General features: G+C 34.4%; 1 protein-coding gene across 4 annotated transcripts; it reads right to left on the reverse strand.

Moving 5' to 3' along the window:
- Window positions 1–1205: 1205 nt before the first annotated feature.
- LOC128177689 (muscarinic acetylcholine receptor M1-like) lies at window positions 1206–20921 on the reverse strand. Of its 4 annotated transcripts, none has more exons than XM_052844511.1 (3): window positions 20376–20921; window positions 6242–8436; window positions 1206–1969 (listed from the first exon to the last, which is right to left on the reverse strand). In XM_052844511.1, exons 2-3 carry the CDS (start codon window positions 8097–8099, stop codon window positions 1797–1799), a joined length of 2031 nt encoding a protein of 676 aa, XP_052700471.1. In that variant the 5' UTR covers window positions 8100–8436; window positions 20376–20921; the 3' UTR covers window positions 1206–1796. The 4 variants fall into 4 exon arrangements, with proteins under 4 accessions (XP_052700471.1, XP_052700469.1, XP_052700472.1 ...); XM_052844509.1 differs by lacking the exon at window positions 20376–20921 and adding an exon at window positions 15142–15450; XM_052844512.1 differs by lacking the exon at window positions 20376–20921 and adding an exon at window positions 15303–15440.
- Window positions 20922–23563: the final 2642 nt, after the last annotated feature.

Genomic DNA, 23563 nt, shown 5'->3' on the forward strand with positions numbered 1-23563 from the left:
TCTGGTCTCTGGTAATTTCTTTTAAGACCATGTAAAATATTTATTTTAATACATGTTTATGTACACAAGTTCCTTTGATTCGCAACCTTTTATGTCCATAACGAATAAAAGTAAAAGTGTTGTGAAACAAGGCATACTACATTCAGCACATAACGACAGACATGTTCAGTAGTGGAATACTTGTTTAGTTCATTTACGTTAATCAACTTTAGTCTAACCCGAGCGTATTTTGCAATAGCTCCTCGGGCTATTTTCAAATAAACTCTTCGGAAAACCAACATTGGTAACCAAAATAAGTCTGACTTTTAGGCAAAACACGCACTCTAAATATGTAACAACCCGACGAATCAGCAGGATGCACGCTCGATGTCTGCATCTGACAATACGCACGTGTGTGCTCGTGCATGGTGGTTTTGTTTAATCCAACTGAGGAATATTATGTTGCTTGTACATAAATGTTGAATCCATGGTATATTTGATACTTACATGTACCTTCTTCATTCGGTTTTTTCCCCCAGAGATAGGGCATTTAGAAAATTTCTATATCTTTTAGAATAATTGTAGATGATTTAATTATTGGTAGTATTTTATGTAAGGTGTAATTCTATATCAACTTATGATAAAAGTTAAAATACATAAGTTGTCGTCGACAATTAAATAGAGTAAAAAGCGGAGAAAGTAAAAAGCTGTATTTACAGAATTTCAATTTTACGCCTGTTTTTACATGTATAATGCACGTTTAAATCACCCAGAAGCCAAAACGACAGACTAAATCATTAATTAGTTTTGCAATGTAACCTGTTCACTTCAGAAATGTTTTTATTTCACGTTGAAAAATACCCACAGGATATTGCAAACCTAGATAATTAAAACTCCTAGAGTTTGCAACGTCCGATTGGCCAGTTTCAAAAGACTGCCATAAATCCCATTGCTTGAGATTATTGAATTCTCACCAAATACAGTCCCCGAATCCGGTTCGCCGGAAATTCTTAAAAGCATATTAGTTTAATATAGGTTATTCGGCGTTTTTATCATGATCGCTACGAATATTTATTTTACAATTAATTTAAGGAAATAAACGTCAATAACATGCATTTGATTCTTGACTTTTAGAAAAAGAGAGAGAGAGAGAGAGAGAGAGAGAGAGAGAGAGAGAGAGAGAGAGAGAGAGAGAGAGTTTTATTAAAAACATATATTCAAGCATAGAATGTTGTATCATTTATTAAACGTAGAACACATAAAATTTGCGTATGACACAGCATTTCAACATGTTGAAGGTAGTAAAACCTGTATATAAATATTTTCATAATACTAGTATTTATTTCATTTGACAATCATAACATGTATTTTAAATTTTGACCATTGCAACTGTTGTTACCAAAACATGCGGTAAACATTTGGATTTATCTGTGCATTATGTTCGTGCAGCTTAATTTCTTTATCACACAATAAAAAGTCCTTAGATAGTGTAGCTTTCACACCCTATGTCAAGAAAATAACGAAAGTTATAAACATTAAGTGTGCACTTCATAAAAAAAATGATTGTGCACAAAGTATCACAGAATAAGGAATAAAACACATTTTATTTTTTTAAGACAGAAGCAGGGTCGGATTCAGTATTGTGCGTTTTTTTAGATTCTGATCTCAATCGTTTTCTTAAAATACAAACAACGTCAATTCTCGAAAGTACATCGTTTACAATAAACTTTTAGTCATGCATTCTATTTGTGTATAACAGTCATGATAAAGTCGTTTATTTGCACAACATTGGATTAAATTACAGCTTTTCCGTGATGTCACCTATTAGCAGCACCAAATGAGTAAGTTGACGTCATTCGGCGTTGCATCAACATCCGGTTGCGTGCGCAACGACAAGTCAAAATTTTCCAGAAAGTCTTTCTAAAGTTGGCATTACAGAGGGCGTAACATACAGGGTTGATTGTGCTATTAATGTAACAGAACCAGTAAGCTGAAATAAAAATAAACGTCATTAAATATAAAAAAAAATCAACTTTATTTAGATATACATTTTGGTTGGTACCATGTTTGATATTATAATGAATACGATCATTTATCAACTTATTGCATGTAATGTAACCATATTCTAATGTTATTACGAAGATTTATGATGAAAAAGATACAGTAGCTGGACAGTATAATGATTGTCTCGAAAATTTCCTGGGAAAAAAGAGTCTTTGTACGATTTATACAGGGCTGGGAAATTGCTATTCTTTATCAATGATATATCTTCTCTTTGCAGTAAAGACATTTTATTTTTCGGGTTTTTTTTCATTCAAACTGATGATGGATAATTTGTTTTTGAATATAAAATAAAATGTCAATAAAATACTAAATATTTCACTGCATCAACTTGTTCGTACACAGCCATATTATGGTGGATAGAGGGCAGTTGTCAAAAAAAATGTTTGCGTAATATTAGTGAAATAGATGAAGACTGATATAGAACAAAAAAATCTACAGAAAGTATAATTGTTTCCAAAAATATATCAATCGTTTGCAATAAGAATCACCGATTGTCAAGCAGCCCAAGAATATCAATGCACTCGAATTTCTTCCTTTGTATTCGTTTAACTAATATTGACATCGTCATATTGAGAAACCTAGAAATGATCAACATTCTGATGTACGCTAACTATATCACAAACAAAAGAATTTAGATAGCACGTCACATTGATCGATGTCCAAATAAACAATAGCCCGGTATGAAGCACATTTTTTTTTATCGGACAAAATTGGCTCGCACGTATCCTGACGACATTGGATTCTTGGCAGTGACGTAAGCAGCCATGTACCCGCATTCATTAAAAGGGGGATGATGCAAGTTTCTACAGCAAACTGCGATATGTTACATAAGGATTTATCGGAATACCATTACCGGTTTATGGTGTAAGGGATTTCCTCACTTATTTACTCCGTTTTGATGGCGATGCTCACAATAGATCCAATATCGTCCATTACACAACATATCTTAAGTTTACGTCTACCGTATTTCCACAAATGACTAGAAGAGATATTTTAAATCTCTTTTCACTCCGATTAATGAGTTTGACCTAAATGTCAGGACGTACTAGTATTGCTATTAACCTTACCGTTACCGGCTATATCAATTTCTTCACCTTAACTTTGACCTATCATGACAATTTGCAAGTAGTAAAACTACCATAACTCTCCAATTGTATGAGTGGTGCATTCGATAAAATGCAATGACTGGGGCATCCGACATTAGAAACGAAATAACCCAAACCCCTAAGAACTTTGAAATATCATTTAGCATTCCAAATCTTTAAAGACAATCTGAGATACTTGCATTTATACATGTATTACATACTAATTGCTGTTTTCTTGTACATGTATATTTTTTTCTTATCGTGAAGAAATTATTTACAGTAGAACAGACTTTACATGTACATAGCGACAATTGTGACTTTTTAATAAGCAGTCTTATCAAATTAAAGTTTTCGAATAAAGCATTATAGCAAGCCTCTCTCTCTCTCTCTCTCTCTCTCTCTCTCTCTCTCTCTCTCTCTCTCTCTCTCTCTCTCCTTGTACATTTAGGGTCCTCTCTCGTCGATTGAGTTACACGGACTCCGCACAATGTTGTTACAGTTTCATCAACATGACTATATGTATGTAGCAAATTTGCTGCGTAACATTGTTCGGTTTTTAAAAAAATTAAATTTGTATATATGTGGGATGCAGAGTATACGTTGTTGGTATTCTTGGTTTGTTGCTGAAGGATAATAATTATGTGTATGGTAAAAAGAAATATATACTAGTAACTGGTAATTAGATATTATGAAACCACAATATGAGAAATATAGTCGAAATTGGATACGAAAATTTAGTACTGTATGCAAGGATTTTACATTCGACGAGTATGCAAGGACTTCACAATCGACGAAACCATATTTATAGCGTGGAAAATCGACCACGTCCTTAAAAAGAACAAAACGGTACACGATGAGAGGCGAGGGAAGGAGAACATGTAATGTCATGTACATATTCTTTCAGGAAAATACTTTCCAACCTAAGAGGACAAATTTCATTCCGACACAGATACAAGTTAACACATTAATTAAATCCCCCTTTCTGTGCCCATTACTTCATTAGATCTTGAGACGGCTAAAAGCGTCGATTTTATTACCTAACTTAGTCTTGCATTCACGAAGATGATGCTTCCTCAGGATAATAACTTACTCAGAGAATTATTCTGCCGGCAATATGTTGGATTTTTTGAAGAGTAATAATGCAGTAATAGTAATTAGACTATGCTATAAAGCGGGTAACTGTCAATTTCATCCGGTGGCCGTGACGTCTGCAGGCGTTAAGGCGCAGGACAAGCGACACTTTCATGCCTCCCAGAAAAAATGAACCCCTTTGCAAATCAATCCAGGAAAAAAAATAAAACAGGCCAAAAGAACCTACAAAATGTCATGTCTGTTCCTTCATGAACTAGACTAAGTATATAAAACTTTTTCGTCATATCACTTCGTTCACAAAGCTTCTGCTTTTTCAATAAAATCCTTTGGGACAATTTAGGACATAATGGACTGCCATATTAAAACGATATTAGCCAATATCAACATTATCAACTCAAATCACTGCAATTCATAAAAGTGCATTCTGAAAAATATAAAACTACATCTGTATGCATGGTTTAAATTGATTTAAAGCGAAAAGAATACATTCTTTGAAATCTGATATTGTGTCAAAGAGTAAATTTAACAAAAATGTATTAGAAACTCAGTATTTAAAATTTTGGTAAAATTTTAGTGAAAACAAAGATTATCATAATAAAATGGCTTCCTATCTATTACAAAGTTTTACGATGTCCTTTTAGGATGTGTAGAGACATAATAGGATTGTATGTACATGGACTCTATGATACATTCAATTTACAGCGTTGATCGCTATTTAGTCTTATCTTGCGTAAGATTTAATCCTCCTCACAAATTGGTTATTTCTTAATATCTGCTACAAACCACAATTCTTAATTAAAATGCCATAAAAGTGCAATCCTCAAAATTAAAATAAGACCCCCAACAATCCCTTGGGTAGAAAGTTGCTGACTGTATAACAAGAATCAGGGACATCTATATACAAAACGCATAGAGTGGTATTCGCCGGTGCCATCATCTACCATAACGTATCTGATCTGACAGTGGCTTGTATTGCAATTTTTTAAATTACTTTTTAATTTTTTTTTGTCAATTTTGTTTCTTCATTATTTCCTTTTTCATTCATTAATTCTTGATGTCTATGCAAATATTGTTTGTACATCATTTATTTTCATGCACCATACTTGTATTATTAATCTAATTACACAATGTTATCATGATCTTGTTTGTAAGGAGAGGACAAAACTAAACCATGTCTGCTGTCCGATCCCGATCCTATTTCATTTGAAATAAAATATTAAGTAATGTTTATTAAATATCTGACTTAAAGAGTGTTAGCATCATGAAGTACTTGAGGTGCCTTTATCAGGATGCTGACAACAGTACTGAGGAATGTAATGTCCATTCTCTGCTTTGTTTTTTTTTCTAAATTAATATGTTACAGGACTCTACACGATTAAAATTGGTTTCCAATAAATGACCATAAAAGAGGAAGTGAAAGGAAATCAATAGGTTCTTTTTCAAATCATGTCAGTTCTATAAACAATCTGAAATGTGATTATTCTTATTTTTTGTATTTTTTTATCGGTCTCATTTTACAAAAATGAAATATTCTAATTCAACTATTGCTTTTGGTACCATTGCGTGCAATCCGGCTAACAGAGAAATATGAGCACAATGACAAGACCAATTGAATGCAACTACTCTAAATTACTTTGGTTCTTTATAGAAAATAAAAAAGGGGAAATCAATCCGGGGCAATTAATTGAATGCTTCAGATCGAAATTCAATACATTTACACAGATCAAAATTCAATACATTTACACACATAAGGCTAAATCGGGATTATTCTCAATAAATCTCAATAGCTGAGTGACATTTGTCCTTTTTCTCCGCAATAATAGAAAAAAAATCTTTTATTGTGCAAATTGCGCAAATGAGACATTAATTAATCTGAAATTGTTGTTTATTCATTTTTATATCGATTTTAATTAGCCCTTTTAACCGAGATCGTGCCGTCTTAAGACCAGCTGGAACAAACGAGATGTTCATGTCACGGTGAACGCAATGAGATTTAACTTAATTTGGACAATTGTACTCACCAAAGTAGTAAAGAGTCAGTGGAACGCAACCCGGACACGAGACTTCAACGAGAGTGGCAACATGATATGGCAACCACGTGATTATAAAAGCAAATAAAATGGCGCTCAGTGTTTTGGCAGCTTTCTTATCTTGCTTTCGCTCAGTTCTTTTCTTTCTCGCCCTTTGTTGTTGTTTAACTTTGAGCGCAGCTTGTTGAGCGATTCTCGCTTGCTGAGCAGTTCTATTTGCGTCGGTTGACCGAGTTCGACGCCCAAGCGCCGGTGTGCCTTTCGGTAACGGTATGCATTCACTGCTTGACACCAAACCTTGTCCTTCAGAGATACGTTCTATGGCTTCCTCTGATATTTTTTCTAGTTCATAATCTGATTTCCGACTTGGTCCCGATTTGTATTTTTGATTGACTTCTGGCGTGTCCGCAATCATTTGAATAGATGGGCTAGGGGTTACATTAATTGATTCCTCCCTGGGGATATTAATGACGATAGTGTAAAGTTCGTCGGTATCATCAAGAAGTGGACTTTGACATTCATTGGTCACTACCGATAAATCTGTGTTCGCGCTGGACGTTTTGGTTAATGATTCCGGAGAAGTGATGACAGATGATGCGCGACTCGAACCCATTGCAATTAGCGGAATGACGAATCCATTTGAACGCGCGGGTCCGCCATTTCTATGGCACCCGTTGGTAGATCTCGAATGGTGGGAAGTTCTAACGGGTGGTTCTTCTTCCTCTTGTAGCAGGTTCATCGGTGAAGCTGGGTCGCTGCTACTTATTTCATCAGCTTCGTCATCGCGATCTATTTTGCAGCAAAACCAACGCGACATACATGTCCTCTCAGCTGGAACCAGACTCTCAGCAAGGTCGTACACATCGTCGAGGTCCAAAGACGAGGACCTGGGTGAAAACATAAGGTTTTGTTCCGGGGAGAAGTTTTTCTTGAACCCTTTGAAATCTTTGGTTGCCAACAACATTGGCATTCTCTTCTGTCTTTTTTCAGTCTCTCTGTATATTTTATAATAAAGAACACACATGATTGCTACTGGAAGCCAGAAGGCAAGAACATGGGTTCCTATAGTTACATACACATTTGTGTATAAAAACTGAATATAGCACTCATTATCTGGAACGGTTCGAACACCTTCGATATACGGCCACGCAAAAATCCACGGGGGCCACAGTAACAATGAAATTAGCCATACACAACCTATCATCATTCCAACTTTTTTACTCGTCCGTTTCGCACGGTAGGTCAATGGTCTAGTTACAGAAAAGTAACGGTCAAAACTTATAAGCATCAAATTAGCGGCGGATGCGTTACTCATTAGGTAATCTAGAGATAACCAGAAATCACAGAAAATGGAACCAAGGGGCCATTCTCCCATAATAATATACACTGAATACAATGGCATCGACACAAAACCGATTGTCATATCAGCAACAGCTAAACTCAGCAAAAAGTAGTTACTTATCGTCTGCAACTGTTTGTCCATTTTGAAAGCTATTATGACTAGAAGGTTACCACCAATCGTCAGAATGGAAAGGACTGCACACAGAATAGATATTGCGATAATTTTGGCAAGAGATTTTTCTTGTTTGTCCGAAACGTGTGGAATGTTGTCCGTTGTACAATTATAAGGTAAATGATCTCCTAGTGAACAATTAGGAACAGATTTGGGGAAATCTTGAGATAATATCACAGTAACACAATCCGATATGTTTAAAACATCCATCAAGCTGCAATTCCAATGGGGCTGAGGAAGTTCCAAACCTCCTCCGAAATGAGTACTTCCATTGCTAAGAAGACTATCCACAGCAGACACCAACAGGTTATCAGACGACGAGTTTTCAACACCCATTACAAATGTAGATCACTTTCCTTTAATCCTCACACAACGGAGTAAAGCACAAAAGGATACATAATTCACACAGGTACTTGCGTCTTAATTCAAATACACTTCATCGATTTCATCAAGTAAATTCCCAAAATAGAAGACAACGTTCATTACAACTTTTCCTTTCTTTATCCTCTTTTGAATTCAAGAAGTGGATCGCCATAATTGTTACACACTGAATCATTGATGCTTTGGTGTGCGAGAGGTCAGTTTTTCCTGAAATGGCGTGCGGTCACGTGCAGTCTTGGAATTCTCGATGACTCTCCTCTTGTCTCCCTCATTATGGAAAGAAATCTTTTGCCTGAAATTAAAAACTATCGATCTTAGGCTATCCGAACATGCAGTCCATGAACTGTGCATATAAATTAAAATCACCAAAGACAAGCGTACGATTGTATCAATAGGAGGTCCGACTGGGACCATGAAAGAAATTACAATAGCCATTGAATGGTTTATACAAACGATACAACGGGGCCTATCTGTTGTATGTCAACCAGGAAATTACTCCGATAAAGTCTTCAACTTAGATTCTCTTGCATACCATTATAGTACCGGCCAGTTTTCGAAACAGCTCCTTTTTAAACATTTTAATGCTTGATGATTCATTTTTTATATGTTATTACGATAACCAGGCAGGTATCATCATGTCTGTTTCGAAAAAAAGTAAGGTGCACCTCCACCCCCTCAGTTCTCATTTTTCATTTCTCTTATAACGTATGTATAGAAAACATTGAATTTTGAAGTAGTGCGGTGTAAAATGGTAATGTAATAAAGCTGGTATTATAATAGTAGTTTAAGTATTAGGTACTACGCATCCCCCCTTTCCGATTTTGAATATTGGTGAATTGTTCTTCATTTTAAATGAACCATTTTTCCATTTTTTCCTTCATGACACTGAACATTAAAATCCCCCTCCCCCACCTCATTCCCCATGGATCAGGATTTTGAAGATTCGCGAGTGTTTTGCTGTATTTTGCCGTTGGGTAAGCCCCCCCCTCCCCCACCACACACTCTTCAAAACGATGTTACGTGCCTGATTTTTAATTATTTTTAATGCGTCGGGACATGAACATTAAATCTAATCCATTTGGTTCATGTTTCCAACATGAGATCGTGCAAATGCAATTCGATATATCAATATTTGATATACATGTAGTTAGAAAAAAACTTAACAAGCAATTTTGCGCTTTTGACAAGATGGTATACCGATTAAGCATGTAACATTCTTTAGTTGAGAATTTAAAACCCAATAGGATTAAATCTATTGATAGGATATTGACGAGAATTTGTTAAAATAATTACATTATTGTGGTAATTTTCAACGAGACCTGAATGAAACTTTCGTATTTGTTTAGAACGCGAGAAATCCCCAACGACTGGTTAAACAGCATGGACCGAGAGCCACCGTACACAATAAATTCTTTATTAGTTATAGAGACGACAGCAATACCTGGATTATTTTTTTGCTATTAAGGTCATCAACTCTGGTGTGGCCTTTGATGTAATTACCTTAAGTGCCAAATTAATTCGAGCCATTAATTATAGCCTTTGAAGATTAGGATGCTAATGATAGACGTGAGAGCGACTGATTAATTAATACATACCGTTTCATCATGAGGAAAAACAGCTCACGAAACTTTCCTGTACATTTTCAACACACAGAGTGTTAAAATATTTATCCATGCCCATGTAAAAAATGCATGTTTATATACACGACCATAAAGCGAATTCACATGTAATACACGGGAAATAGCGATCAACACTGAAGTTAGGTTTAAATGTCTGAGCAAATGTCTTTCAAAATCCACTTTCCAAACAGAAACAGTACCTCTTACACCACAAATTCGTAATTAAACCCGACAAAAGATCTAAAACAAGTGGCCGTCTCCCACTTTGGCCTGATGTGCTTCAGGCACCTTAGTAAATAAAGTTTTCCCGCATTCCGCCTAAGTCCCCGGATTATCTAAAAAGCAAACACCGATACCTGATTGACTCGCCGATCGATATCAGAGAAAAACTGGACAGTGGAGAGAGAAAGGGGAAACTGACTACCAGCGAGACTGATTACACCCGTTGACAACTACTGAGGTTGATATGATCCGGGCATCTGTTTCCTAGATGAGACTAACGTGCCGGTAATTCAATGGCTTAGATACGTACATCGTAAGAGCGTGTATTCTCACATAGGAAACATGGGATGTTAAATACAGAAGCAGTTTTTATTTATGTCTCCTTCTTTAAGATACCTGCACATCGAAATCATTTTTTCCCCAAAAGTTCTACGTATTTATGCAATTAAATATGAATTTTGTATAGAATATGCACTCAGGTGTAGTATTTAGGAAGTTTTATATATATCATGACTCCGAAAAGCTTCAACGAATATAAAGCATGTGTCATTTATATTTATGGTGCATAAAGTTGTGCAAATTGATCAATGTACTAGCTAGATATCTGGGTTTTCATTTTTACCATAGGTTAAGGCTATAAGAAAACAATGTTTAAAAGGTTTTCGTGAATTCAATACAGAAAACATTGTTAATTCAAGAAGTATGAAAAAACTGGATTGTGATTAACGAAAATCAATACCTATTTAAGGATTTTTATTTGAACAATCGGTTTCAAGGTTATGAATTTTTCATCTTATGAATAATGGCAATCAATTTTTTGTGGGGGTACTACACTAATACTGTCCCACAACTGTATTGACTAAAAGTGGTTGTGAAGTAATGCATTGGGGCCATCTTGGAGAAAAGTATTGAGAAAGTACATCTCCTGACCTACTTAAATAAATGACGACATTAATAGGTAAATATGGAATATGATCTACATTCAACTTGACTAATCTTGTTAAAGGACTCATTAGAAATCCGATTGAGAGATCATTTAACCCCTCGCACTTCACTCTCATGAACACATATCAGACATATAAGGCCATGATGCTACAATGTACATATAGGAACGTACTAAAAAAATGGTGTATATTTTATATTGCATAAAGCATTTTTTTAATAAAGGATCGCACTAGCTGCAGCGACTCGCTCTTATAAGTCTCATTATCGCGTATACATAACAAAGCCATTCCTTTCAGCTTTCTAAATACAAACGAACGATTACTATCATAAATCTGGAACCAAAACCGTCAAGCCTTTATCAGATCGAAATGAAAACTGCAATAAACCGACTCTAATATTCAATATGGTGCTTTTGATATGAAACATTCGTAAATAATTTCTGACCAGACATACTTGCGTGGAATACGTCACTCGTTTGGCGTATCGGGGATATTTAAATGGTTGATATTTTTACACCAGTCGGCGAAATGAGACAGTGTACTGACGATGGTTAGGGTCGAAGGTTTCGACCAATGACAACATATGCGAAGCTTTAAACGACTCATAAAAATTTTAAACACGATTTTTGTATCTTATATTGATACACGCAGAATTTAATGATTTATTTCTAAAAATATGAAGTTAACGCAAAAACTTTTATACCGATGATAGAGTAAAGAAAACAATGATACAAAAATGTCAAAAAGAAATGCGGAAGCACGTTAAATTTTGTATACTACAGCTGTCCTACCTGTCATTCGTTACGCACCTGTATGTCCAAAATATGCACGTGCCTATACAGAAGCAGACGTCACCTGGTATCAGCCATTATGCGTATCTAATTATAAAAGGACAACTTAAATCCCATGTTACTAGCTAAATTTGACACCAAATGTGAATGACTTTGTCTTATAGGAGCAGTACGTGTACGTTGGTGTGTATCAATTTAAGAAAGTTCGCCATCTTAGGATAGTTTTCACAGTATCATTCATAAAAACAAAACATCTGAACACTTTTAGAATCTTCATCATATTTATCACAAATATTGTCTGGTTCATTTTAAACAAAATATATTTTGTTCATATTTCAAAATGTCAGCGCTAGATTAATTAAAACATGATGAATTTGACTTAGCATTTCAGGTATGGAATATGTTTGTTAATAGTTTATGCAACGTGGAGGCATATGCAATTCTTTATTTCGTTCAATAACCTCATCTCATAGCAAAAGTACATGTACATGCGCCAACGGTAATTATTCTTTGAAATAAGGAAATATTTTTAAGGATTACGGTTTACAATAGTGTCGTCACATTTTACCATTCAATAAACTCTTTAAAGTTAACTCTGAATTGAAATCAAAATTAAAATGATGCAAAAAAAAAATCCACCCAGTTCATTTGATATCTTCATTAAAAGTTAAATGCAGCTTAAAAAGTACGACTTATCTTCCGTGCAATGCTATTAAATCTGCCAGGAATCGGAACCATATTAAAATTACAAAGATTAATTTTCACGTTGCTCCATTTCCTCCTCATTCTCGAACGCATTATTGATACCAATAGGCCTTGCCATTTGGCAAATGAATCAATTTAAACGAAAATTCGTTCACATTCTTTCCCCAAAAACTATATAATTTTTTTTAGATATACTTGTACAGCAGGCCCAGAAAACGTTGACCAATCTTTTTTTAAATTAAACTAATCTATTCGATTGCATTAGTAGTTTGTTTCGTCGAGCAATTGCTAGTCGAAGTTTCATTGTTTACAGATACATCTCTCCTTTTATGGAAGTGTCATGTTGTAAATTTTGAATTTAATTCAAAATTTACAACATGACAGAGGCATGGAAACCCCTAAAGAATCGGCCTCTCAGAAGGGGATCAATTTCAATATCACAATTATCTTATTACGATTCCAATGTTTCCTAACACACTACTGTATCATGCAGTGACACGTGCACTTCACATGCACATCACAACTTACAACATCGATAAAACCTTTAACTCATTGAAAATGCGCATAAGACGTTTGGAAGGGAGAAACCTACCATTGGTTTTGTTTAGGAGTAATCCTGCACAACTGAACATATGGCATTAAAACGATATGAATTAAATAGATATTACGTAATTATGACGTATTGTCCGTTCCCAAAAAAAAAACTCAACGAAAAATGATTAAAAGAACCATCTTTATAAAAATCGTTTGCTTACCACAGAATTAGGACCTCACGAGAAGGTTTCAACAAATTTTCGGTAGACAAAATACATTGAATATTTAACCACGAACTATATTGAGATAATAAGCCCTTTTCAATAAGCTTGTTTTCATAGACACAGAACATAAATACGAATCTCGAGCTATACAGTATGCTTACCTTCATAGCTAATTCGATATAAAAATAATTTCCTATGAATCAGAATGAGAAGGAATATTCGATGGTTTTCTGAACTCGGAATATTTTCGTTAAACAAACATCGCCAATTAGCTGGCTGATCCCTCTCTACGTGTATTTGTGGAGACAGCCTTTTCTGCAACTCCTAATTGGACCCTTATTAGTTAGATCTACCTGTGGAGTTGATAGTATTACTAGCAAGATTGTCAAAGTACAGGTAAAAGTAACCCCAAAATTCCATATCCGCTCCGCTCGAATTTGACTTTTACGGATACGTGTAAAAGAGTAACCGTTTTATTGTGTATTTTACTTATAGGTGCCAGGTAAATCATTGCTAATAACACCTTTACAAATGCACTCTAAAAGAAAGAAAACATGTTTATCACTTTTGTGTTTGCCTAGGTTTATGTTTAGAAGCGCCATATATATGTGAAATTCACTTGTTTTTTAAAACACTCCGAAAAGTCAAGATTTTCAAATAAGAGTGAAGTGTTTCTTTCGTATGCAAAACTCCACACATATTCAAAGTACTTAGCTTTTTATAACGCTTGAAAATATCAAATTGGTAAGGATTCTCTTCTGCAAATTGAGGACTCCAAATGCTAGAATCCCATTACCATTTAAATGCTTGTATACATTAACTTAAATTTGAAATCTAAATATATTCCATCAAATGCGAAACTTTTTAAGCCGTTCCTTCTGCATACACTCGAAGGTATTGTCCTTATCAACAAAGCACTTCTTTTCAACTCAAGTTCAAAAACTTAGTAAATATAGAGACTGCAGCATCGTTTTCTATAAAAAGTCAGTTTAAATGACATTTGTTTTTGTTTATTTTACTTGTTGATGTTTTTTGTTTTTGTTGTTATTATTTTGTTTATAGTTTTTTGTTTGTTTTGTTGTTGTTTTGTTTTGTTTTGTTGTTGTTTTTTATTTTTTTTTGGGGGGGTGTCTTTTTTAAATCGTAACTTTCATGACAACGTTTAAAATTGCAGTACTATTATTACACAAACCCAATGACTGAGCGTGTTAAGATTACAAAGACACAAAAAATAAAGATATTACTGAAAATTATTGCTTAACTGTCAATATACAAACATATTTATATTCTGAACTTTGATTCAATGTTCCGCAGAAAAATGGCAATGTTTTTATACATAATGTCTGATTAAAAAAACAATTTTTTTTCTCTTTCGTTTTTGCTGATTAATGGGAACGTTTTAATATGTATACAAGTAGTAGTAGTTTATTTATTTATAGTGACATATGTGTTTACATGTATATACATTTTCAGATGGTATATCAACAATAATAAGTATATAAATTTGACACACGGGCTTTTTGGCCTATATGTCATTTTAAAAACATAAAGTAAACGAAGATATATATATGTACATGTAAATATACTATTAACTGTTATTTGCATCTTGAATAAAAATAGAGCATCGAATACTAATCGCAATTTACACCCAATGATCGTGATGTACGTAATCTATTTCTGTTTGTCAGCGACAGCTATATGTAAACAGGCCGAAATCTTTAATTAATCGTACATTAATGTTTTGTATAAGCAGCAATATTCAGAGTAAATTTAAGATTTAAAATCAAGAAAACGAAAGAAATAAACGGAACTATTATTACTGAAAACTGTATGCCTACCAGTAGTGCTAGTTTTTCTTGATAGCCTTAGATTTTTCGCTATATAAAAATGGTTGCAGAATAAATAATATGAAATAATAAATTATTTCGGACTTCGGTAAAACAGTTGAAACAACTTACCTTAATACCCTACAATAACGAATTCCTTCAAATCACAGTGAAAAACAAAGTAAAAGTGTTTCCTGTTGCCTAGGTAAACCTGTTTCAGAGCTTGACCGACAGCGAACGTCATATCGAAGGAATTTGCCCATTGATTGTGTCTTAAAGTTTAAGATCAGTACCTGAGAGTAAATCGAATAAACCGAACAGTTCCTGGCTACTACTTATCGCCATCCCTGTGCAGCCATGTCAAATACAAGCTGTCTGGCGATCCAAACAGGTCCCACCTTTCTATAATGCGATGACGGTATGCTTACAAGAAAAACCAGATGTTGCAAGATAATTCTTTAGAAAAATTTCAGAGGGCAGTTAGCGTTATAGAGTGATGTTTGATGTTTAATGAGGGCATATAGTCTTGATGCGGATAGAAATTACAAAAGTATCACACTTGAACTGGGGTAGAAAATTTAATCTTGTGATGGAATGATAACATAAAAACTTGCAGCTCTTTTCATGCAAGCAAGCGTTAAGCTTGTAAATAGAGTGTCATGGTTTGGATATTTAAAAAAAGCTTTGCAGAGTATCATAGAGAGCTTGCGTGGCATATAATTAAAAAAATGATGCTGAACTCCTCAGCTGAAGGAAGCGGTAGTGTTTTGCATACAGATCCCAAGACTCGTCAGAATGTCTAGGAATAATGAGACTCCATATCATAAGTTAACTATTCTTTGATGATTACAAATCTGTAATTCGTAAGGTTGGCACTTTGTGGAAGAAAACATAATTGTAATCATTGTACTTGGTTAACATCAATTTGAGTTCAGTCACGGGGATCGCAATTCTTAAAACGCAATCGGGGTAATCTGACTTTGTGATGTTACCTTGGAAGAAATAAAATTTAAGGACTTCAATTATTCATTGAATTTTTCAAACAATTGCTAGATACGCTTGTCAATTGGGGTAAAATAATGCGAAAAGATTTTGCAACATGACAATTTGCCGTGCGGCATGCCATCATTAATGAACGAATTAATCAACGATTTATCCTTGATGCCAAAGATCCGATTGGTTAAATGTCAAGTTGAACCCCATTTTCCAATTCAGTTGAAGAACAACTCTGGTTGAGAGCTCACAAGTTGTATTTTCCTCAATCTTTTTCCCAAGTATAACCGACTAATCTAAACTTCTTGTTTAGAGCATTCTCAGCAGCTTTAGCCTATCCTTTACAGAAATAAACCGAGTCAGTGGCCCGAACAGGGCATTGGCAGCTAATAAAATTAACTTGAAGAACTCACTCCGGTTTTATTTGATACAATATAACTTCCTCCAAATGACCCGCAATTGACATAATTTCATTAGCGTCCTAGTGATACTTTCTCCATTCTTGATTGGCATGATACGGGCGTAGAGGCCAAGGCAATGTATTTTATGTTGATGGGACAATGAAGTGGTCATAAAATAATTTGAAAAGTGTGTTTTTTACATACACATGTACCTACTGGCCAAAACAAATGAGAAACCTTTCTAAGGTTTGGGGGTTTTATACCTACTTGCAACTGGTAAAATTATTAACCACGAAATGAAAAGAGAATGATAGAGGTTAATAGGGGGCAAACTTATAGATTTATTTGGCTTTCTTTGGTTTGCGACTTGTTCATGCAGCACAGATGTAGCTTTATTGACATACGAACCTATTTACCAGATGCACTGACCAACATATGAATAAGAAAGCGACGCGGCGATTTGACTCTCTGCTCCCATCTAATGACCGCGGTACATAGCCAAACAAATTCAAGACATGCCGAAAGTCTGGGTTCAAGTAGATTTAAGAGGTCGACATGGAGCACACGTGGTATAGGAAAGTCAAAGAAACAAGCTGGATTGATTTTCGACTTATGACTTAGAAACGTACTGTCTCTAGTGAAACAACCCACCAATCAGCAGTGATGACGGAAGATTCATTGCCAGGGATTACTTTTCGTTCTTTTCGTAAGCCTTTATCTGGACAAGACGATGCTATCTATTGCAGAGAACTTGCAGTATGGTGTGTTTAACAGAAGGACTTGGACTGTTTGTATCAAAATGGTTAATTATCAGCACGAACACTCGGTATTGCACTATTAGGTCCACTTAGCGAGGCGACCTCCCTCAAACAGCAGAAAAACGTTGTCATTATTACTGGACTGACGTCAATAGTTTCTAACCATGCAGAAAGATATTATATTATTATCTGTCTCCCTTTTCGACGCACATGATCACATTTCTAAATACATTTTCTAAAATGTAGACCTTTTTTCGTATTACTTTATAACGACCAATACTAGTATTCGAATGTACCATATTTATCAGGTTCGAATATATTTTCTAGTATAAGGGCGTAAAATCTACAAGAAAACGTATCAAGATTCAATTAGTGATACCTGATATGGCAAGTAGATCCACTGTTTGATGTCTGAAATTCGAAACCATATCAGTAAGAACTGTTTCATGAATATCATTTCTCTTCTTGTTCTACGATACGGATCTTCCTATTTTCCGCGCTTAATAACTCAACATTTGTAGCATTGTATTTATATTTTAATCAATGAAATTCTCTCTGTAAGGTATCGTTGTCCCCGAACAACAAAAACAAGACTTCCTTTCTTTTTCTCCTATCAACACTAATACTAGCGAACCTTCATTGTTCTCACATCTTTGCAAAAGAATGGTTCGGGGAACGACTTAAGAATTCTCATTTCTTTGCAACGGAAGAGTTCGGAAAACGGCCTTGACATTTTCAGTTCTCTGCCACAGAATGAAAGAAACCGCTCGTCAATATTAACAAAGAAAAGAGATACTTTGCATTAAATTAGTCGTTTGGTATCATAATATTATGTATCATATCATAGTATTATGAGGTGATAATTTTGGTCGGGGAGTGATCAAATCCAATAAAGCCCGAAGAGCTTTATGATAGATTTGATCACGCCCCGGCCGAAATTATCACCTCATAATATTCAAAGAATGATTCCTTATTACTTATATTTATATAATTTTAAGCCATCGTACGATTAAATATTTTAAAATATAAATAAGCAAACCCCGCTGGCGCCTCAATTTGGCGTCATTTGTATTATGGGTTATATAATACAAAATCGATACGTAGTGTTATCACAGGCAAAGACACTGGAAAATGTAAATATACTGCGATAACTTTCCAACTGTATATCTCATTATGCATTCAATTTGTAATCTCACAAATCTCGATTTGTAGTCTCCCGGCTATATAATGACAAAATACTGTAAACGTATATAAAATTTAGCGTGCACAATATTAGGCGGATATTGATTTTTAACAAGTTATTAGCGTGGATTTATATTAGCGTTTTCTGAATTTATTTAATACTATTCATATGGAAGCCGCTTTCTGCCAAATACACCTTATAGAATACACAGCCAATTGTAATACCTTTACAAATTTTATTTATAACACACTCAACCTAATACTCAAGTAGGAAATTTGAATAAGATACCGGTATCTCAATCAACAATTGCATTGGAATGCTAAAAAATCAAAAAAGAATTAAAATATTGAATATCTTTTTCTTAAAATTCGGTAATAAGTGGTCATAGGGCATAAAACGAGAATAGAATTCATTTCTTAGAAAAAATATATTTAACGCGCGGGAACCCTAAGTCTGGCATTCACAGGGCGAGTGCCCTGAAGAGGCAGATTATTATAAAATATCATTATGATAATGGATTTCTAATTTTGTTTTGCATCAATTTTGTTTTCTATCGCCAAAGAAAATGAAAATGAGGATTTTTTTTACTTAAAGGTTAATTAGCACCACGAACACACATAGACACATATCGGCAATTATTACTTTTTGAAAAGAATAACCCATATCTCAGTATAAATAAGAGAATTGGATAGTATAATAAAAATTTTAGCTATATAGAGAAAAAATAATCAGTCCGTTATATTAATCTAAAATCAGAAAAATTCACCAGAAAAGATTTTTACTGTGAAAAACCATATCCACATTTAGGCAACGCAAATTATACTACCCAACAACTTCCTCTAAATAAATTATAAGAAACCGATCAAAAGATTGCTTCTAGATACTTCTTGGTTAAGAATACGTAGATTACAATGTACTCAGTATTTGTTTCGCCATGAAACATGTAAATAATCCAGGGTTTAACGTAAAAGAAACCTACTACGTTGACCTATCTACGCATTCACGGCATTTATGTCTTATTTCGCGTACAATACCACCTAATTCATTCATATTCATTACAAGTTTTAAACCTAAAGTTGTTGTTTTTGTTGATGTGGGTTTTTTTTGTTCTTTTTTGTTGGTTTTGTTTTGTTTTGTTTGTTTGCTTTTATGTATTTTTTTTTGGGGGGGGGGGAGTGGAAGGTGTGTGTTTTTTGTGTGTTATATTGTGTGTTGACTGTGTAAGTCATATGAAGTAATGTCTAGTATGGCTACAGCATGTTGTACGTCAAATATATAACATCTATTGTAGTACTGATCCGACACATAGATATCCCCACATAATGATAAGGATCAACACGTGTATGTTTTATTATTGGCTGTGACGATATAAGTACTGCTCACTGATGCTATAAGTCTTCTTGTTCTCTGTCTCAAAGAACCATCGGCGTTGCGGAAACTCTCGTGATGACGAGAATGTGCGATTTGGCTCTTTGAAATTTCTGTTTTGATCATGTATCTAATTGCTCAAACAGCCCCATGAATTATGTGAAAAAAGCATCTAGCAATACTGTGTTGAGTATGGTTACAGCTAGTGAAAACCGAATTTGCGACCGGAACGTGCAACTTTGAAAATTGTAAAATTATCCAAAGTGATGAATGTCTACGTTTGGAACTATATATCACACTAAATAATTTCAGATAACTATTATCATGATCATATCAATTGTTTCATAAATATTTTCCAAAACATAGGGAAGTCCAGTGAAATATATTCGAGAGTATATCATACACATGGTACCGTTTTTGAAAATGGGACCTTCCCACTGATACTCCGTGAATGTTATTTACAGGTATCCTAAGCAAAGATTAAGGAGGCTATTCAAGTTAAGTGAATTTACATGTTCCGGTCGCATGGCATCTGTAGGTCCCCATTCAATTAGTAAGGGTCATGTGAGAAATGAATATTTTGAAAACCTAATCTTTTTCAATCAACGAAATAACTGGAGGTTTATAATGAAAAAAGCTATGTAATGTAAATATTAGTCTTACCTTGTCCACACGAGACATCGCGCTAGCTAACCACTTCTCAAGATAAACAGCACACGAGCCACCGTGTCCTGTAAACTGTTTATATCACAGATATTTCCTACCGCCTATTCCAAACATTCATATTACATAAGTAATACACACATCTGAAGGCAGACCACGTGAATCCATTGGAGGTAAAGAAAAAAATCACATCATTCAAGATATCCTAAAGTATACCCTTCTGGATGGTTTGGAGTGTCCGGACAATACAACACTTAAAAGCTGTATGCATACACGACACACTGTTTGTTCTAAAAACTAATTAATTGATGGTTCTGGTAGAAGCAGGAACGCCATGGCATGGCATCAGAACCATACAATTAGCCAAGACAGATATCTTCTTCTGCATCTCTGCTTTGCCTTTCTCCTGTCATATCGTTATAGGTGATCATATACTGGCATCGAGATTGTTTTCATTCATGAGAGGTTGCGGTACACAGTAAATAAGTCTAAATATTATAACATCTAATAAAATCTTACAGTTTCTTTTTGTCTCCACGCGCACAACTGATAGCTTTATATAATATTACCGAGTATGTGTATAATAGACTTATTCATATGAATAATACATACCTATTACGGTGTCTAGCAAATTGTCAAGTTCCTCACAGTTAACAGCTCTGTGTTTAACTCTTTCCCCGGTTGCATCAATCCCTCCATTATAACTGCTGAAACCTATATTCAAACGATTCATATAATTGAGACAAAATTATATAAGTTTCACAAAGAGTACCCGTAAATTTCAAGTGTTTTGCCGAAGTATAATTTGTCACATCCGGTATCATAAGAAATAATAAATGGCGGATTGTTAAGCAAAGTATACGAGCATTTTTGAAATAAGTAAAAACATTTTGCTTTATAAATTGAAGATACTGCTTAAAGGTATCAACCAAAAAAGCAACATCATGCAGAAATGGCTTCTTACGCCTATAACGTCCTGACTTCTTGAAATACCTAGGTAACAAGTTTTTCAAAATAACATATGAAGCCACTTATGAAGAATGGTAAGCTTTAAAAACTAGGTAAAAATATGTGATCAAATGAACACACTGGTGTCATTCTGTATTACAGACAGCATGAGAATGTTAGCGTGGGGGATCCAAAAGTATTTGCAAATTTGTGTTACACCATTTATCACCACACATTAAGTCTCGAATACAAGTTTAAAGATAGATGTAACATTTTGTGTACACTTAATTGTAACTAAAATAAACCCTACATGTACGTTATATTATGTAATAACTGCGAAAAATTGTACAATGGAGAAATGCGTATCTTTACTATTGTTACCATTCTGATCTAATTTCTTCCACATTCTTATCATCAATTAAACAAATGCTCATTGAAAGAAAACACATACCTGAATACAATAATTTACAATAAGTATTGCATTCTATGATCAAACGCAATTTAAAGTCTAATTTTCAATAAGTAGATACGCGTTGTTTTTTTTGTAGTACAAACACAAATAAAACTGACCCCTTTGCATTTCTAAATTGAAAATGCTTAAAATGATCATAAACAAGTTGAACATTCAATCGTATTCGGCATTGATCACATATAGTAGAGTAATCATACAATAAAAATCAAACATAGACACGTATTCCATTTGACATTTCTGTCACGGCAGTATTCTTTGTTATTTTTGAAATAATTCTCGAAACTTCTTGTTTATCTCTTTAAATCGTGTTTCCTGGGGTCCATATTTTCATCCACAGAGAGAGTTATCTGTTCATGGTCGCGTGCAGACCCACTCGAAGCAGAACCTACGTGTCAGCATCCGCAGACAGCTCTATGGATGGCGACCAAGCGGAACTGCTAACGTGATGTGTAAGGTTTTTTCACCTCCGCCAAAACTGAGTGAAGAGCTCCCGTCGTTGGTGGCGCTGCAAACTTGACATGCATATTCTATGAAAATAAAAAGCAGGTGTTATTGTTTTTCACGAACGTCTTCAATCATTTTTCACATTTATTCTTGATTCTTTATCGAATTCTGACGACATTGTTCATGCATAATACAGAGATCAATTAAGAATGTTTTTTCAAAAAAATCTGAAATAAAATACAATGTAGAGCATTACTGTTGGGATATTATAAGCAAGGAACTTATCGCTTCCCCTTGTTTTACAATTGTATAGACTTGGCAGTGCGATATATGATGGCTTTTCATATATACATACATCATTTTTTACATATACTATTTTATATTACTTTACTCGAAAATGTCTGTTTACTTTTGTATACCATGGTAAGTTAAATTATAAAAACTTCAGTCACGTGTTTAAATTTTTTGTACACGTGGATATACGTTTGTTTTGCATTAATATACATGTAAAGACAAATGGAGTTAAAAAAGACATGTCATAAATATGTCATTAATAACAGATTCTTTAATAAAAACAAATATGTTTACAATTGTAATTTTGTGCCGAGTTCCCTAAATAAGTTCAAGCAAATCTTTTGCGAAAATTAAATGTAACAAAAGATTGCGAATCAACCATACTAACTCTTGACAAATATCATTTGAACTTTTACACGAACTCCTACCTTTAACGTCCATCAATACAATTATAGCTCCAAGCATCCACTTACTAATTGAAAGCAAAATCATTAAGACTATTAAGTACTAGTATGAAGTCTTCTTTATTTCAACAGACACAGAAATTATATAGAATCCTCGTAGACCTCTGATGGGCTAATGATAAAACAGACAATCTTTTAATGAACAACACATACATGTACATAGTACATAGACACATACAGAGAGACCAAAACATAATCTACCTTCATCAATTATACCAAAGAACTGGGTACCGTAAACACAAAAATCGGCCGTGTTTTCGAAATTTTAATTAAAATATTTAGAGAATTAGCCAGTTTTAAAACAATTTGATAATTGGACAAAAACCTATATACATTGTATTTTACAAAATCCGTATACATGGTCAGGTTTTGGAGTCTACAATTACCAATCGCACGTGAATTTTAGCAAACGAAAGTTATAACCATGCATGAGGTGTCCTACATGAACTAATCCGGCGAACATATTAAAGATATCATGTGTTTGATTTTTCATATTTCAACAGGGCCGATATGTAATTATACTTAGCGCATCTAGTTCTTTAAATAACAGTCGGGCCCGAATGTAC

This window comes from Crassostrea angulata, chromosome 3, assembly GCF_025612915.1.
Source record: "Crassostrea angulata isolate pt1a10 chromosome 3, ASM2561291v2, whole genome shotgun sequence".
NCBI classification, from domain to species: Eukaryota; Metazoa; Mollusca; class Bivalvia; order Ostreida; family Ostreidae; genus Magallana; species Magallana angulata.